Source organism: Phaseolus vulgaris, chromosome 1, assembly GCF_000499845.2.
Source record: "Phaseolus vulgaris cultivar G19833 chromosome 1, P. vulgaris v2.0, whole genome shotgun sequence".
Taxonomy (NCBI): domain Eukaryota; kingdom Viridiplantae; phylum Streptophyta; class Magnoliopsida; order Fabales; family Fabaceae; genus Phaseolus; species Phaseolus vulgaris.
The window spans coordinates 41584819-41605068 of NC_023759.2; the positions used below are offsets into that span (position 1 = coordinate 41584819).

At 28.5% G+C, this 20250-nt stretch overlaps 1 protein-coding gene across 1 annotated transcript; it reads right to left on the reverse strand.

The window, feature by feature from the left end:
- Positions 1-13110: 13110 nt before the first annotated feature.
- On the reverse strand, positions 13111-19425 carry LOC137814298 (protein CUP-SHAPED COTYLEDON 3-like). Its single transcript, XM_068616948.1, has 3 exons — positions 18999-19425; positions 16592-16857; positions 13111-13860 (listed from the first exon to the last, which is right to left on the reverse strand). Exons 1-3 carry the CDS (start codon positions 19165-19167, stop codon positions 13417-13419), a joined length of 879 nt encoding a protein of 292 aa, XP_068473049.1. The 5' UTR covers positions 19168-19425; the 3' UTR covers positions 13111-13416.
- Positions 19426-20250: the final 825 nt, after the last annotated feature.

A 20250-nucleotide genomic window follows, 5' to 3' on the forward strand; every position in this document is an offset into this window, starting at 1 on the left:
ATTTATTTTTGTGAAAACTGCCAACTCAGCTTAACAGAAATAACTGTCTGAGTGGTACCTTTGGTGCCCTAACTAACTTGTGAAAAACCTTTCAGCAGACCAAAGAATAAACCTGTTCTTTCACAGTAAAACAGATTAAAGTATAACACACAGGCCAGCTCAGCTTAACTGAAATAACGAACTGAGCTTTCCCTTGGTGCCCTAACAGAAATTTAGAAAAGCCTTTTAACAGAGAAGAAATAAACAGATTCTTTCTCCATAAAACAGATTTATTTGTGCACTGTTTTAAAATTGTTAAAAACATTTTAAAAGACTTTTCAAAACCATTTAACCACATCATGTGCTTGATCTAGACTTGGTTAGGCATCTAGGATAGGTTACACAGCAAAAGGCAATCATACACACTTACAAGCCTAATTACAAATGAATCTAAAAACCTATTACAATCTTCAAAGCACTCAAGCCATTTTCTTCATCAAACACACATCAAGCCTTGGTAGGGAAGAAGCTTCCTCCAGCTTCAACAAGTGCTTCAAATGCAACTTGGTGCAAGGGAACAACCCAAAAGAAAGCAGACAAGGTTTTGAGCATGATAACTTTGGGAATCGGCACTAAGAAAAAGGAAGAGGGTAAAATGGGAAATGAAAAAAGTGACTGAAAACTTAAAGATGCTTTTGATTTGTGGAACATAGAAGGAAGCCAAGTTCATCCCCCACTTAATAGCACAATTGGCTTCTCGCTTCAACTTGTTCTGGTTCTTCAACTTGTTGTTTCAGCTAAAAGATAAATTTGTTCAGTTGTTGGAAGAGGGGTGACGACATATAGAGGGTTGTAGTTGGGTAAAACCATTTCCATAAAGGTGACTAAACCCTTATTTGCAACCAAATTTCACATTGAGATTACAATCTAACTCCACTATAATCCGACATTGTTAGGCTCTAATGGTGGTGGTTGTGTGTTCGACTAGGGTGGAAGAGAGGAGTTGGAGGACAAGGTCGGTGAAGGCACAAATGAAAAACACAAGTGATGACTATTTTACAACAAATGTATTGTGTCAGAAGTAATAAATTTGTCCCTAAGGACGACTATTGAATCCAAAAGAAATCGTTGAATTCTCAAGTATAAGATTCACTAAATAGAAAACAATATAATAAAGTTTGTTGGAAGTTTGTTATGTATGATTGCAAGAATGTAAATAAAACAAATTAAATGGTTGTTTGATTTAAGTGGAAAAATTGGGATTGAGGTTCATCCTTCTCACTCTTTTGTATTTTGAAAAGCATAATAATATTCTATCTTTGATTGATATTGATGTCCATATAAAATTCATTTATATCGATTATTCGCATATAAAATTATTAAGATATTTTTCTAAATATCAATTTCTCACATATTTATTAAAACTCCTTATCGAACAAATGTTAGATAACAATTAACATTTCAAATTTATTCATAACATTTAAATATGTTCAATTATTTATATATATATATATATATTTTTACACCGATAGCACTGAAAATTTAACTTAGGTACACCCAAACCTCTAATCATCACACTATTATCTATCTGCCTATTAGATTCGTATATGTTAAAAATATACTTACCAAAAAAATACTACAAAATATAATACTTATATTTAGAGGGAGATTATAATACACTTTAAATTTTAATTATACATTTATCATTTTTAAAATAGCTTATATAAACGTATATTAAAAATGCTGAAATTAAAATATATATTAACATCATATATGTAAGTAGATAATGATAATAACAATTTGAATTTGTCTCTTAATTGCTATTCATAAATAACTTCAAATAAATTATTATGAACTATTTAAATATAACTATATATTTATAATTTACAAAAATTAAATTATTGTAATTTTATAATGCTATATTATTTATTATAAAATGATAGATGTGTGTTTTTAATAGAATTTTCATATAAGTTATAGTAAATAGAGTTGGCCCATGATTATTTTACAATCCCGGGAGTATGAGTGTAGGTTTGAATCCAACGTTCAACATTTTTTCGTAAAAAATATTTAACAAATGACTGACAGAATTTATTGTAAGTGAGAATAATTAGAATAATTAAAAACTTAAAAATGAAAATTATACCTCCACCTAACAAATTGTGACCTACACCCCATCTTTTCTGAAATTTCCAAAAATACACTTCATTCCAAAATTGAAAATTTGAAATTCAGAATATAAGAAAATTAAAAATAGATTATTATATTTTAGAAATGAAATTTCAGAATAGAGTTCAAATATAAAAAATCTTATTATGGAAAAAGAATTCCAAAATGAAAAAATATATTATAAAAAAAAAATTAGAAAAAAAAATCTAGAAACGTGTTCAAGAAAAGAATTTTTAAAATTAAAAAAAAAATGTCTGAAAATCCAATCCCGGAAACATGTTTTGGAGAAGGGTTCCATAAGTATTTTTGATTCACACCTCCTTTCATATTTAAAGTCATTTTTTCTTCACAACAAAATCGGGTAAGGTTCAAATTTAATCAGGTGGTGCATAAAGTAATTTTCCTTTAAATTTTTTTTGAGATACCAAATTAAACCTACAATAAAATGTTAGGTGTTTCTTCTTGCACTCCCATATTTTCGGAAAATACTGTTTTACCACTTTTAAAAATGACTTTCAGATTATTTTTTCTGAAATATTTCTGAAACATACATTTTATGAATTTTGGATATACCATTCCGTAAATAGAAAAAATGTGTTTTAGAAAAAATATTTTAGAATGATTTTTTGTCTTCCAAATTTTCTATTCTAGAAACACCTTTTACTTATGAAACTCCTATTCTAGAAATACCTTTTATTTACGGATTCCTTATTCTAAAATCACCCAAAACTATTAAAAATAATTTTAATATTTTAATATAGAGGTGCAATAAGAAAAATGTAGAAATACAAAAAGAAAGACCCTAAAATGTAATACTCCTAATAGGCCCAAAAGAACTCCATAAAATAATGTAGTCATCTCTAACATTTTCCTTTTTCACTTGCACTTAATTCCATTTGACATTGACACTTCCCTTTCACGTACAGAAAACAACAGACTTGAATATAATTTTGCCTTGCCCATTTCTCAATCTGTTTCGATTCCTTTATTTTTTTTAAATATTATTTCAATTAAATCTTCAAGTTTTTCTACTTTTTTATTTTATTTTATAATTAATTAAATATTTTTATGATATCTTGAATAATATGTGAGGTTCATGCTTCAATTGGACTAAAATAAAAGAAAAGAAAATAAATACGAACTTAAAGATTAGATCAAAATAAAAGAAGATCTAGATTAGATAATTTAGAAATACAGAGTAGATTACGCAATGCAAAATAAATCTCTAAAACTAAAAATACATATCAGATTATGTAATTTTTAACATGTTTTCAAATTTTGCAATATAAAAATATGAAATATAGATATTTTACGTCTTTTCCAACATTCCTAAAAGTACAAAAAGAAATAATGAAGGTACAAAAAATAATTGCCCATAGACTTTATTAACCGACAGATCTTGGACAGTAGTAAAAGCCTGTTTCGTGGGGCAAGACACAAAGTTTCTTCACCAGGATTGGGTTAATTTCTTTCTTTAATTATGCTTTCTCAAACTTGGTTTTAGGACATGTCTACATGCTCAATTTTCAAATCTGATCTAGCTTATTAGGTAATAGTTTTAGGTTTTTGGGAATGAATAAACATATTTTGTATTCTTAAGTTTTCAAGCCCTTATTGATAATGTTAATTGTTTTAACCAAATGATTAAGGGTTGTGTTTGAAGAAACTTCTGCTAAATATTTAGATTTTTTTTAAAGAAAGTATGGAATTAACTAAAATTGATTTACACGTGAGTTAAAAGTTAAATTTTTGAAAAGTCAATACGAAAATAACTGTATCGGTAGGGTCTGCACGACCGACACCATGGCTTGGAACTCGGTCGTTACACTGACCGACACCTTACGACCAATTACGCTTAAGTAGAATTAGTGAAGCTAGGTAATGTATTTTTAAACATGATCCAACTCTCTAATTTGGTCCAATAAGAAAGGGTCACCAAAATAATATAAATAACACCTATTCCAAGAATCAGGTACGTCATTATACAATACTCAGAATACCGAGTGCCGAATACTAAATCTGACTTGAGCGTCAGACTGCCTTCTGCAGGTACTATCCGAGTCGGGACTACGTGAAGGCCGAGGAGTGGAACGAGTAGAGGGGAGGAAGAAGCTTGCTTGGAGATAAACGTAAGTGCAAACTGACCAACCAACCAAGAAAGCATATGAGTAGTTTCAATCGTTCTCTAGGCCCCAACCCTTTTCGAAAACAATAACCTTTATGAATCAACTTTTACATAAACTAATTTTAATTTAAAATGAAACTAATATAATTTTTCTTATTTTTTTTTTATGTTTATGAAGAAAATATTTTAAACGTGTCAAATTAACTTATACGTAGAACCTATCTAGACAAGCTTCTCAATAAGAACTTTTAGGTGAAAAATAAGAGAAAAATAAAATATATTTTTTTTCTAAATTAAAATTAGTTTTTATTTATTTATAAAACTTACGCTAGACAATATGTGTAATCACATGAAAAATAGCATAAAAAAAAGAAAATAAATAACCATGAAAAAGCAGATCAAATTCATGAAAAAAAATAAAAATTGAAGAAAATCTCAAGAGTACAATGAGAGTTAAAATCGAAAAAGAAAAAATGAGACAAGAAAGAAAACAAAAAAAAAGTTATCTAAAAAGAAGCCCCATAAACAATACAAAAGACTTAATAATTGAAATTTAATCATACTGACCTGTTTGCATTCAACATAAGTAATAAAACCATGTGATAATTAGAAACATAACTATTATTACTTTTCTTGGATTGACTTGCTTTGGAGTTTTTTTTTTTTACTCTTACTCCGACTTTAGAAAGACGTCTCAATCTCCTATAGGTTTGTAGTGGTTCATCTTCTTCGCTTAATAATTCATCTTCTTCGCTTAATAATTCATCTTTATCCATTTTTCAACCCAAAATTTAGCGATCAAATGAGCTTCTTGTAAGAAAATACCATTTGAGATAGATTCAACTATATTCATTGCCAAAATAATTGAACATAACTCTTGAGTCTGGTTGATCATCAACGGAAACAGATTCAAAACAATTTGCAAGACTAAATCATAATAATAAATAGAGCAACTTGTTTGGCAACAACAAATTTAGAAGGCGTTGCATTATATATATATATATATATATATATATATATATAAAATTTGAGTTGAAATGATCCTTCAAAAGGTTGCAAATTATAAGTAGACAATGAATTATATTAACAAAAATATCAACCTAAGATCCTGATTCAACTTCTATATAATTACTTGCAACAATAGAGTTATCAACAACAAATAATTTTCGATTATGAGTTAAAATTAATTTACGCGTTAGTAAATTTATATGAATTATCTTACATTGATGTTCTATATTTTTTATTTTTTAATTTACATTTAAATTAATTTTAGTTTAATATAGGAAACATGGATAGATAATGTTAAATATCAATTTAGAAACCACTTTATAAATTTTTATTATTAAAAAAAAAACTTTACATATCAATAATAGTTTATTAAATAATATCTAACTTAGTCAACATAATAATTATTATTTTTTATTCATAAATTAATTTTATTTAATAATTTTTTTATAATATAATTTATTAGCCAATATAACACATGTGTGCTTTTGTCCTACAATAATCATCCCCAATATATACTATAGCATGACACATGATTGCAATATAATTTAATTTGAAATTGGTGATAGGGTTGAGTGGTGGTGACTATATACATGGAGAAGATTAATTAGAATACAACAACAAAAGAGGATGCCAAGGAGTTTAAAGTGGATAAATTCATTGGAATTATTCAATTTGGCAGAACTGCACACGTTGTTTATGCTAATAGCAGCAACAACAAACATCATTATACGTATTACTACTATTAAGTCTCGTGTCTACCTTGTTTCCCTAAGTTTAGTGTTACCTAATGGTGGACCAATCTAACTGATAACTCTTGCATCTTGTCACACCAATTTAGGTTGGAACACAATTTCCTTTAAGAGATTATTATCTTAGAAATTATTAAAAAATGATCTTAGATTCAAATCATCTCTCAATTATGGACCTCATAGCCTCAATTATTTATGTTTCTTAGGCTATTTGCGTAGTCTTTATCAGCTGAAAGCTAGGTAGGTGGGTTAAGCAGTAACCATATATATGCCTTATGAACACAGATGAAGAGAGAAACATCAAAAAGAGAACAAAGCAAACCATATCTGCGATGTGGAGTGAGGAATCTTTTTATTTATTTATCTGGCCCTATAGTTATTGACTCCTACGCCACACATTTCAATGTCAATCAATTATAGTACCGACAAATAACTAACACACAGTGAAATACGTTAGAAATAATGAAAGAATCATATCAGTAACCCTCCACTCATATCACTGTTGAAGTGACTACCTACAGAAATAAAGAAGCAAAATGGGAGAGACAAAGCAAGATCTGAACTGAACCTCTGTGTGTGCCTTGATCTCTGCCTCTTTATTTTACTTTAATCTCGTGCAAAAGTTATGTATGTTTGCATCAACCACGTGCACTTTTTTCTTAGTGTTTTGATTTTTCATGGGATGCACTTTCATTGGGTGTTGATCACATATAATAATAGATTTAGCATAGAGAAAGGTCTGATTAGTGTCTTTAAACATGAAAAGATGGAAGATTCCGTTTCATTCTTCAACCTTTTTCTCACATGGTTAAAACATATATGTCAAATGTACTTCTTTTCAAAGTTGTTTGACGAAAACATATCTCCTACCTATGGTCGATTAACACGTTTGTGTTCTGTATTGTTGTTCATGCCAAGTTCATGCTATTTTTTATTACAGTGATTGGAGAAATTTTGGGGGTGGGGTTTGAGTTTCAGCATTGGGTTTAAGATAACTTACTATATACAACTTGTTAACATATTTCAACTAAAATAAATAAATGAGTGCATGATACATAACAAGTTTCTTTATGTCAAGTTTTTAGTTAATATATTTTATGTCATGTCCTAACCTTAAAGTGATTTTTCCTAATTATCAGTTCAAATGACACGGAACTTGATTTAATTGTATAAGATTTTTCAAGTTTTAAATTTTATAAATCAATATAGTAAATAATTCAACAAGAACTCTATAAAGTTACTCAAATAATTAAATAAATTTTACAGCTTAAAAAGAATTTTAAAACACTATAACTATATATCTTTGACTTAGACGATTATCTTAGAAAATTACTAAAGTTTAAATTATGTTTAACACATAATTATCACTTCTTTATCTATTCTCTTTTTCTATCACAATGTACGAGTATCAAAATATTTGAATAGATTATTTCTAACATTTCACACATAACTTTTTTTTTTCTTCTTCCTCTTCAAGAGGTGATAAAAGGATACATTTTAAATATCTATCCACTCCAAAAATTGTATAAAATGTAAGACTCCAAATCCATTAACTTTATTAAAACATACAGATTACACATAAACTCCTCACACGCATATCTATTTCATCTATATATTACATACTCCAAAAACATGAACAAAATAATTAATCAAAATTATATAAACATTTGAGAATACATACTTCCTCCATCACTCATCATTTATGATCATAATTATAACATCAAACAGAAACCTCACATTCCTCTGAGCCAATCTACAATCAAGCTTTACGTAAGGTGTTGCAATGTTCTTTATCTCAAGTTCTGTTAGAGCAGCTCTGGAAGTTTGCAAAATTCTGCAGTATTTTTGAGCATTAAAATTGCTTCGCCAATATTCTTGACTTTTGCGGCAGTATTCTTCTGTAGCATGGATTGTACCATGGTGCTATGCTAATATCTCATCTCCTAAGATGCTTTATGGTTTCAACCATTAATCTATTATTCTGCTGAATCTGTGCTTGTTGTTAGAGTGTTTGGACTCTGTATTATAGTTTTATTTTTGAGCTGGTTTGTAGTAACTTTATAGACGGTGGCACATGGGTTATGAGTTTCATCATTTTCATGTCTTGGGATAGTATATTAGGTGGATGGGTGAAATGATATGAGTTATTTTTTTTTATAAGAGTTGAAATATTTTTAAAATATTTATTTATTTATTTATTTTGATAAAAAAAATCAACAAAAATCAAAAGGGACATATAAAGATGTGCAGTGTTTGTATGATGAAATTTTTTAGATTGATCTCCTAATAGAAGAATCACGGAAAGGATTCTTGTTAAAATTCAAAGGTAGTGGTTTAAGAACTTATTTGTGGTTTGTATTTTTGTATGGTTTTTTTTTTTAGAATTTTTTATTTGGAATGCAGAGCTAACATTTTGAATGTCATGTAATGTCCTTATGAAATATTAGATTTGCAAGTTATGATAGAGAAGTTATTCATTTTTAATTTTTTATTAAGTTAGATATGTAAAAGTAGATGATATTGTTAGGATCTATTGTATAAAAATTAGAGTATCCTTAAAATACTCTTTATTATTTTCTTGTTGATATATATATATATATATATATAATTTACCAAATGCCATACATTTTATTCCCATAAAAAGTATATGATTAGTGAATTCTTTTATAAAAGTAGTATTAAATTTGAACAGACTAATATTCTTTAGTAATACCTAGTTTGTATAGTAAAATCTAGCTATGAGTTGGTTATTATATTTTTTGGCACCCTCATCTCTTTTGAATTGAGGTTTTTTATACATGGGTTGGAGTACCTTACACTCCCATTTATATTATTTTTTTGTTATTGATTAAAAAAAAACTTAGTTTGTCTAGTAATTTATTCACCCTACATCAACTTAATTAGAAACATTAACTTTTACTATATAATATCTTTGTCTATGTGAGTTAGTGTATCATTAGAATCTTCCACGTTCACATACACATATATAGTCATCAAAAGTAATACTCCTTAACATCTTTAATAAAATGGTTAAATATGTTTTTCATCCCTCTATTATAAAGTAAAATTGATTTTTGTCCATAATCAAACTTTAGACCTTCTGGTATTTGTAGTAAAGAAATTATTGGAATGAGTTTTTATAAGTGTTTTTAATAAACGGATTTTAAAATGGACTGTATTATATAATATTATAACATCCACATCATCGATGAGTTAACATGAAATATTTTAATATCCTAGTTCACACTGAAAATTTGTGTCACGTAAAAAAAAACTAGCAATGATTTCCAATAATTTCCTTACTACAAGTACCCACGAGGTCTAAAATTTGGAATAAGGACGAAAATTAATTTCGCGTGAAAGTACAATGATGAAAAATATATTTAACCTTTAATAAAATATATTGTATTCATCAATCAATCATAGTAAGTGTTTTCACCATTTCATTCTTAACAATCTATATCATAACTATGTATAACATTCAAATAGAAGTAATACTCTAGAGTCTACATATATTTATAGTCACTACAAGAAATTTTTTGTTACCTACTAATATTTACCTACGAATTTGGATCCGTATGTAAATTGGGACTTACTTACGATTTTTTTTGTATATAATAACAAAATAGTTTGGTGAGAAAAAACCGTAGGTAACTTTGGCAGGCTGGGGCGAAAAATTGTTACCTACGGATATTACATTGTTACCTATAGATTTATCTGTAGATAATTACATATAGATCAAAATCCGTAGGTAATTATGTATGGATTAAAGTTTGTATATAATTACAAGTAATTACATTAGTATTAATATTATAGTTATTATTATTATTAATATTATTAAATAATAATATTAATATTATTATATCATAATATGACCAAAATATTTGTTTGGTGTAGTGGTTAAAGATTTTATGTGTTATAGGAGTACTTCAATCCTAATAAGGGTACCCTTATACAAAAGGTGTATTTAGCTTATCTAGACCCTAATCAAAATCCTATATAACCAAAATATAAAGTATTAAAATTGTTGTGTGCCATGTACTAAATAAACCAACATCAACTAAGGGTTATCCAGAAAACAAAAAAGCTCACACTAAGTACACTACAAGAAATAATGATGGTAGAGTCTCCAAAAGAGCGATGCAAAGAGCAAAAGAGAGACGCTACATGGGGTTAATGTGGGTTGTGTCCCAATATAAATGGAAGCTAGTCTTTTGGTGGCTATGCATTAGAGACGACCTTCATTGGGACACAAATTTACAAGGTAGTGTTGGTTAAGCCTACATAAAGAAAAATATATTATTTAACTATAGAGTAGGTTTCTGGGACACTACAATGGATATAAAATTAAATAATTATTAAGAAGTGGACTTTAAAAGCATAACTTTAACCTCATAAAACTGGTGAGGTTTGCACTTACTTATATACTATGAAATTTCATAATCTCTAGTGGGACTATATATTATGGGTGGTTCGATAACGGCCTGATAGCGAGTGACCTGATAAGACCAACAAAAAATCGCTAGGATAGGCTTGAAATGGTTCTAATACCATAATAATAAGTGAACTTTAAGCCTAACTCAACCTCATAAAATCGGCTTATAAGGTGAGGTTTGCACCCACTTATATACGAAATGTTCTAATCTCTAGTCGATGTGAGATCTCCAACGATAATTAACTTAGAGTGGGCTAAGGTGACAATAAATGTCCACGTCACCTTAATGTCACCTATACCTACACTAAATATAATAAAATATTAACTTGCATATACTTTGTGTCCCCATTCTAGACGCTAACTTATTATTATTATTTTAATAATTTTTAGTGAGTTAAAGGTCTCTATTGTGGACACAATATTTGACATTTATTTTGGTGTCCAACTTGAGTATACTTCACCCATGCTAGTGACTTTTTTTTACAGCCCTCGCTTTTTGTTGACAGCTAAAATGGATTTTTCTTATAGTGGTATACCAATTAAGTATTCCCATTTGTTTTCTCAAGTTGTAACCTATAGTCCAACTCAATTCATGTGCCATCAAGAATTCAAACTTTTGTCTTCCTCAAACATGTCCAAACTCAAATGTGTTATCTGTTTTGATTAGTTCTATGCATTTATATGCGTCTAAAGTGCCCCAGTCAGCACATTTTTTCTTTCTTGAATCCTCAATTCTATGATGAATGCATTGTGCCTATGTTTTCACATGCAAAACATGATTACAAATATCTTTCCCAACCAAGAACCAGAGATCAAGAAGCATAACCTTTCCTACCAAAATGTATAGATAAAAAAGTTCACATGTTGAGACTATAAAATCCTAATTATTGAGGGTGTTCATTGAATATGTTTAATAAAGATTTTAACATGAATTGAGGTAATAGTGGACATCTTGAGTCTTTTTGTTGACTAAATCGTTATCTTTTAAGACTGTGTAAGATGATAAAATTCTCTTGGTGTAAGTGCATTGATATTTGGTTATCTTACTCTTGATTAACAAGTACAAAACAATCCAAAATACAATCATCTAGAGTGAAAATGTTATACAAAGGTGGGAAAATAATCGATTTAATAATTTTGACTAGGATTTCTGATAGTAAGTGGATTTGAGTTAGAAAAATAAATAAATAATAGAAATTATTGTTTCATATGGTTTTTTCATATTTAGATTGGTTAATTTTTTTATCAGAAATAAAGAATCAATAAATATGAACCAAATTATGAGTGGTCTAATCCTTATACAAAATTGCACTTTATTCTCCTCCTACCTACCAAGAAACGCCTGCCATACTGACAAAATCACATACCCTAACAAAATAAAACTCGTAAAAAAAGCATCAAGAAAGCAACCTCATACAAACCAAAGGGTCCAAACACTAGTTAAAGTAAGAAAACAAACCAAATCTAGACCTTGAATAAAATTAAGACCAAACCTTTACTTGAACCATTGCAAACACTTCTTACGCACCAACCATGCCCATTTTAAAGATGACATTGTTTAAATAATATATCTTAAAATAAAATATTATCGTTATATCTCTGATAGATCAAGTATCGATTATATTTTCAAATATAATAGTGTAAATTTCATTTCTCAAACATAAAAAGGTAAATAGTTTACTTTGATTTTACACCAATTTAATATCTAAATAGGATTAAATTTTTTATAAACTTTTACTTTTTAAGATTGAAAATAATGATTTTTTTATTAATTTGGTTTAATCCAAAATTTTAAAGAGCTAAAATATTTTTTTAAATAGTTTTTATTTGTAAAAATATTAATTCATTACAAGAAAATCATTAAATAAAAAATAATTTTAAAAATAAAAATAATTAGTTACTATATTATTAAGTTAAATACCATTTTATAAATTAAAAAATTATTAATACTTAAAGTAATTTTGATTATTAAGAAAATTTTAAATTAACTTTCAAATTGTATCTAATATTAACTATCATGTTTTACCTATTTTATATATCAATAATATTTTAATTTACAAAATAATATAATTTATTTAATATAATAATTAATTATTTTTTATTTTTAAAAATATTTTTTATTTAATAACTTTTTATAATGTTTTATCGCTAAACAAATCATATCATAGAAGTGTGTATTAATAGTATCAAGTTTACAAAATATGAGAGATAAATCAATCACTTGACAACATAGTCACATAATGTATCAAGTTGAGCATTGAGAACTTTTGTGAAGATTTTTTTTATAAAGATTGAAATATCCTTCAAAGACTTTTATTTATATATTTATTTATTTTTTATTGATAAAAAAATTATTTAATCGATATTTATAACTTAACCACATAAAATTTGTAATTATTAATTGAAAAAGAATCTTACTATATATTATTTATTAGGAACACATGTTCTCATTTAAACTGTAACAGCAAGTCATGTAGTAGTATTTATTTTCACTCATCTTTCTTTTCAATTCACAAAAGATATGTCTTAAGTACGAAATGAATCCTTCTTTAAAGGACTAAATAAAGCTTTTCATCCTCATAACAAAATATCATCTTTCAGTCTCATCGAAAAGCTTTCAGAGATCACAATAAAAGAAATTATAATTAAAGAAGGAAAAATATAACCATTGCTAATTACATCACAAACTGTATACATAGGATTAATAGTTCCTAAAATAATAATAATAATAATTACGAGATGAACCTAATGGACCACAATATTTATACCCTACTACTTGAAGAATATAAACCACAACCTTGTGGTAACAACTAATCCAACCCAATCTATCATGTGACTTGTCCCTCATAGCGAAACACCATAAATACATTAGAAATAAACGAATCTTGACAATTTCCGACACATGAACCACATATATGCACACACGTACGATATATATAAGACATTCTTAATTATAGGAATACCATATTATTATCATTGTGATTATTGTCGATCTCAAACGTTATTGCGTCCAAGTTTGAAGCCACGCCATCTTCTAGGCTATTTTCTTCTAGATCCATGTCCCACAAGAAACCATATCCATCATCTCCTTTGGAACTAATCTGAGTAACGATGGTGTTGTTGGTGTTGGTGTCCCGAGAGAAGTGAAGCAGATCCATGAAAGAAGAGTTTTGGTTTGTGTTGAAATGATGATGGTGGTGGTGGTGGGTTGGCAATGGCATGGAGGAAGTGAAAGAGGTGGGAAATCTGTTGTACCCACCAGCCATGGTTTGGTTTGTGGGAGATGACGAAGCCATGGTTAGGGATTGAGGTGTTGTATCATATTCGTACATCACTTTGGAACCATTGTTATCTTCTTTGCTTTTGTGGAAGACTCTACACAGCACCCAGTCCTCCTGAAATCAACAACCATTTAATATGTGGTTTATTTAAATAAAAGCTAGCAGTGTAATGATGTTTTTATTATAAGTTTTTAAATTATATACTTATTATAATCTATTATTAAATAATTAAGTTCATTGACCTACATATAGTATGAGTCCGTTAGTAGTCTACTTAAACACATGTACATAATTTTATTTAATGAACTTTATTATTATATTATATCTACTTTTAAGCAATCTTTTAGGTCAAGACATAATTTAAAAAATGCAAGAACTTAAAGAATCTATATATCAACTGAATAAGTCAACCTTGAGTCTTTGATTTAGAAAGCTAGTTAGATTACGTCTTACAAAACTTAACCTACCTTAACTTATTTTTACTCTTTAATTTGACCGTTTAAAAGGTTTTTAGTTGATCTTTTATTTATTTTTTTAATTTTAAAGCAATCTTCATCACTTTCACGTTACATTCTATGATAACATATGATGTGACATGACTCATGACTCTATATATGTATATTATGTATATGTGGACAAATCAAATTAAAAGAGTAATGTTTTTTGTAATGATAAAATATTTTTTAGAGAATAGAAGATATCAAACAGTGTTTATCTTCTCTCTGTTGCTGATTAAAGTTGATCAGTTTCAACTCTAATGTATACAGGGAAGAAAGAGATTGGAAAAATCTGTGATTTTTCTTTTTAGGGAGAATATATTCCCAGTTGTTGCTGATTTTAAAAAAAAAATTCCCACTTGTTTTCAGTCATCAACCTTCTCCAGCAAAACTTGTCAAGTAATTTCTTAAAACAAAGGTATAATCTTTAAGCATATGTTTGTATTAAAATATTGTTAGTTAGTTTACAACTTGAATTTATTAAACACTCCTAAAGTCTTACATTATTAAAAAAATAAATGGTAATATATTATATATTGTGTACCATATATCAAATGAACCTTTTTTATAAAGACTGAAAGATAATATTAATTATGTTTTTTTATCATAAATGATTATGTCAGTGTGTGACATATCAAATAAGATGAGTTTTTTTGTGAGAAAAAATATTGTCTCAAATTTTATAATGATTGATAAAGATTAAAACATACTACTAGTTAATCACATGATTTTCTGAGTGTTAAAAAATTGATATTAGCTATTCATGTATATATAGATATACAATCAAAAGTATTTATTTTTCTCTTTTTTCATATAAAAATAATTTTTTCATTAAATATTGTACAACTTTTTATTGATGTGGTTTTGATTTTAATTTTCATAAAATGCAAATCAAACACATTTTATTCAATGGCCAGTTAAGACTTATACAAGGTGCCAATAAAAAAAAAAGCTTATAGAAGGTTCTATGCGCGAAAAATAATTTAGCTATAAAAGTGAAAAAAATTCACATTACATCAAAGAAGTTTAGTAGATCTGTGTAAAATTTTAGATTTTAATATATAGTTATGCAGATACACTATGTATCCTGAACATAAGTAACTCTGTTATTTTGGGTAAATACAGGGGAGAAAATGCTAAATTGACATGTGGAAAACATAAAATTATGTTAGAGTGGTTAAGCTGGGAAGAAGATAAATTAGTAGAAATTTTATTCTTTTGTATCAGTTTTGTATATGGATTGAGCAATTCAATTATTCTAACACATTATGTTGATAATAATAAAGACATTACAGAAGTCTTAGATCATGAAATTTTACAACCCTTGATCAAATATTAATTATGAAAAAAAATTGATTACAAATTTTTAAGATTTGGCTATTAATTAAATTTAGTGTTAGGATAATATTTGAAAACATTTATTTTATGCTCAAATAAAAAAAAATCATGTATTAGTGCACAAAAAATGTTAACCTTAGGATATACCTTCATTAATATATAGTCTTTTACTACTCCAGACCAAAATAATATATATCCATAAGATATCTACTAATATTATGTACAAGTGAGCATTTTTTTTATGTGAACTTAAAAATAATATTGTCTGATAAATCATATTATAAAATGGTCCAAATTAAAATACAAAAGTCACATCTTTTTTAAATGATTATATGATACTATTTTTTTAATCTTAATACTTTGTAATAGTTGTAGGATTCATTATTACTTTTATTAAAAATTTCCAATTATCTAGATACATCTTATGACATTATGTATAACATTTTTTATACTACAATCATTTTTATTAATTTTTTAATTTAATAATTTAATTTTTATTTGTATTAAATATTTTATTAATACATAGAGTTGTTAAATTTAAAATGAGACAAAATGTGAGTTGTCAAAAATAGTTTTTTTTTTTTTCATCTCACATTAGCATAAACGCTTGAGGAATACACACCCTAATAAAGCATATCAACGACAAAATCTTTTCCTAGCTTTAGCTAGAAACCACACCTAAGATCTGACCTTAATTACATCAATCAATCCTACCACATCACAACAATTTAATTTGTGTCCAAAAGTTATATTAATAAATATCATTCCAACGACAAAAGGTTTTAGTAAAGGACAATTTTCATGGTGGTATTACAAGCAAAATATTAAGAAAAGCAAAATCATGAGTAAAGAAGATATTTAATTTTTAAATAATTTCTTATTTTTTTAATAACATGTTATAGATTAACTTTACAGAAATTGCAGCTTCTGAAAAATTGAAAAAGAAAAGAAAGTTGCACCCACGAGAAAAAGCTAGTGAAAGAAGCAAAGTAGAAAGTAGAGAAACGAACCTTTGGAGGCATGTGTGGGGTCTCCAAGCGGAACTCATGCATGATCCACCCGGTTTTGATGCCATTTGGAGCTCTGTTCCGGTAGAACACCAGCGTTTTCCTCATCCCTACAACCTCTTGCGTGGTTGGATCCACCACCGTCCGATCCTTCCCCGTTGCTTTCCAATACCCTGATGTGGTTGCTCGGTTTGTTCGAAACCCCGTCGCGTATTTGCGGTCCCGGAAGCTGAAGAAGTACCACTCGTTCGCATTCAGCTTAGCCACCTCTGTGAGCATTCATATCAACACATGCATATGACAAGTCAATTTCTTGTGCTAGCAACCAGACAACACATGACTAAGCTATAAGGTTGAATTAGGTGCAATCGATTGTGTCTCCGAATAATAAATATTTAGGTCTAGTGTAGAATCACCATCACATGTCGGCTACTTCATTAATGACATCAAGTTTTCAAGTTTCCAATCCTACCAGACAAACATGACAGCAATTTCATGATACCAACACACACTGCTAATTTCTACTCAGAAGTTTCAACTATTTGTCTGTTTCCTATAAATGTGATTTCGTGCTCTCTTTTTTTTCTTCCTCTTCTCATAATGTTGTGCATCAAAAGAGGAGGACTCAATAATCAAACCAAGAAAGATCATGCACCAAAAAAATAGCTTTTCTTGTATTTCACTAAGGAAAAATATAGTTAATAATTGCTAACGGGTAAAAATCAAGTAGCTAAATCGATAGCGAGTCATGTCCAAGAAAGGTAGTGAATGGAGGCGTATATATGTACACGTATGTGTGCGTCAGTGTATGTTAACATCATCGGTGTTTGTTGCTTAGTGAAAGAGTATTGCTTTTTCAACTGTTATAATAAAAAGTAGCTACTAAGTATGTATGTATCTATCCCATAAGCGTAAAATTAAAGGAACATTACTGAAAAATGATAAATGAATGAAAGGACTCGATTTTGTGCATGAATCAAGCAGAGCTACTTGAATCACAAGAGTTATACATGGTCTCACGGAATTAGTAGTCCAGCTATTTACAATGCTTATTCTTAAAGAACATTTATGATGATAACTCCTAAAATATGGCCCAGACTCACTCATCATGATGAAAAAATAATTAACCCAAATAATTTAACTGTGAAATGAAATAGTACTCCGTACAGCAGAGTGCATGTGCTTTTTGAAGTTTATATTTGAAATAACAAAATAGTAGGAACATAGGAATGGGATGGATTTAATAAATGAAAAACAGATAAAAGAATATACTACTTGCTGGATATTTTTAAGAAGTAAATGCAAAAGTAAGAATGTAAAATAAATTGAATTTATTCTTGTGTAGTTCATTGTCATAGAAAATATTTTATCTAAATTCTTCAAAAAGGGGAAGTGCATAAATTCATTTTTAATTAGATGGGAAATTCAATTTCTTTTAATTTCTAATTTTCTTTTTTATAAGTAATTAAAGAGAATTTTATCCAAATAAAATTTATCTTTCACAGAAAAAACAGAGAGAAAGGAGACTATCACCTAGTTATTGGACTAATATTTTGTTATTATTCATAATTTACATATATATGAAAGTTTTACTAATTTACAGTTGAGGAAAATATAGAATAGAGTTTGTAAAAAATTAATTAATTTATTTTATAAGTATTATGGAAAATTTTATTCTTCCTAATTCTATAAGTAGCATATAAACCAGTCATAAATATGGTTTACATACAGACAAAGGGGGAAAAGAGTTTGGTAAGTGACAACAGGGAACGAAAAATAAATGATCCAAGAATATGTGCAAAAGACAAAAACATTTATATCGGATAATAATGAAGTGGAATATATGTTAATTATATAAAGAAGTAAATTAATATTATATAAAAGTAGTGAATGTTGTTTTATTTAATTTATTGACAGAGGCATAGTATTGAACTATTCATCAAGTTGGCATTGCGTTAATGATTGAAGAACTGAATGCACTGTCGTGTCTGCGAACGGGATAACATCATTACCCTCTCCTCTTACCTTAACCCTTTCAGTTTCTCGCCTTCTCATCTCTCTTCCTCTCTCTCTCTCGTCGTCTCTTCAGGAATCAAACAACCGTGTTTGTCTCCATATTAATTCGACAACATATATGCAGGACATGTTTGTCTGAGCAGGTTTATGAACAGATGAAACAAGCTATAGACACAGGTTTATGAGCAGAAAAGGACTTGTGAATGTGAAGTATACTAATTAATTTGTAGTTTCGCATAACGAACACGAACAGAAGGGAAAACACAACAAATGGGAAACCATATATAATTAAGATAGGTTATTCAGAAATTTTCGAAACCAGTTAAAATTAACTGGAATGATGAAGGTAGGAAATATATACAAGTGTATAATAATTGAGAACATATAGATGTACCTGGAAGTTGCCATGGTTCGCATATGTGGAGGTCAATTTCCACCAAGGTACCCTTGAGAACATCCTCATTTGCGATCTTTTTGTAGAGGTAATGGCAGACCAATTCCTCGTCACTGGGATAAAAGCGAAACCCAGGAGGCAGTGAAGCACCAATGTCTCTGAGACCCATGTATAGGAATGAAGGAGATCTAAGATGTGACACAGTTATGCAGAGGAAGAGAGAGGGAAATCTTATGAGTATTTAGTAGATATGGATAAAGCTAGGAATGTGGATAATGTATATAATTGAAGCTTGGAGAGATTACTTCCTCTGGGTATTTCAAATATTAAGGTATAGAGGCAGAAAGGTTGGTGTCGCCTATATATATATAGTTAGAAAGATATCATGCTTTGCCGTTTAATCAGAATTTCTTTATTCATATTCCATACAAGGGGCATGCTTGTGTAAGTGGTTAGTTATAGTAGGAAGTTTCAAGAAAAACCAAAGTTACAAGAAACCTTGACAAATAAGGGTAGAACAATAATATAACTAATAGACACCATCCAAAATGCCTTTTTTTTTAATTCATATTATTCCAAATTTTATGTCCTTCTTTATCTTCCCTTAATTCCAGGAAAAACTATTACTCCATAGTAATAACTAATTAGAACGTAAAGAGACTAACTTTTTTTTATAGAAAATCCTGTTATCTTTTCTTATCTTTCTTTACTTCGTGTATCTTTTTTTTTTTATCGACTTTTATTAGCAAAACTAACATTACCCTTCTGGGATATTTTATATATATTTTTTTTAAAGATTTTGTACTTGTAAAAATGTATGCCTTGCTACGTCTTATAAAGTTTCCCTGATCTATAACCATCCAATACTTTTTCAATAACTTTGTCCCTTCTTTAACGAGGTTTTTTAATCTCAACATCTGTTTGTCTCTAGTTGGATACTTTAAAGTTTTGAGGGGTTTTTGTGGAAGATCTCAACCTCGTTGGAACAAGTCCAACACTATGATGACTTTGGCTTTTAGATTGGCATGGGCATCTTACCTAATGAAATAGTTAAGTTTTTTTAAGGTACATGCAATGAATCAAGGTTATTTCCTGTAGATAGATAGTCCTAAAATCGCGTTTTTTCGTCCTTTTTTCCAATCGGTACTTTCGTCATGCACTCTTTTTATACATATCCCAAGTCCTTCTCTGTGATGCACTTTTTGATTTTACTCATGTTTGTTCCATATGGTAGGTTAGGAAACAAATAAAA

Excerpts from the sequence above, each read along its gene's own strand:
- LOC137814298 (XM_068616948.1), bottom strand. The coding sequence starts at position 19,167 with ATGGGTCTCAGAGACATTGGTGCTTCACTGCCTCCTGGGTTTCGCTTT. Across the intron at positions 16,858-18,998 it reads CGAACCATGGCAACTTCCAG|AGGTGGCTAAGCTGAATGCG; the intron begins GTACATCTATAT and ends GAATGCTCACAG. Across the intron at positions 13,861-16,591 it reads CCCCACACATGCCTCCAAAG|GAGGACTGGGTGCTGTGTAG; the intron begins GTTCGTTTCTCT and ends TGTTGATTTCAG.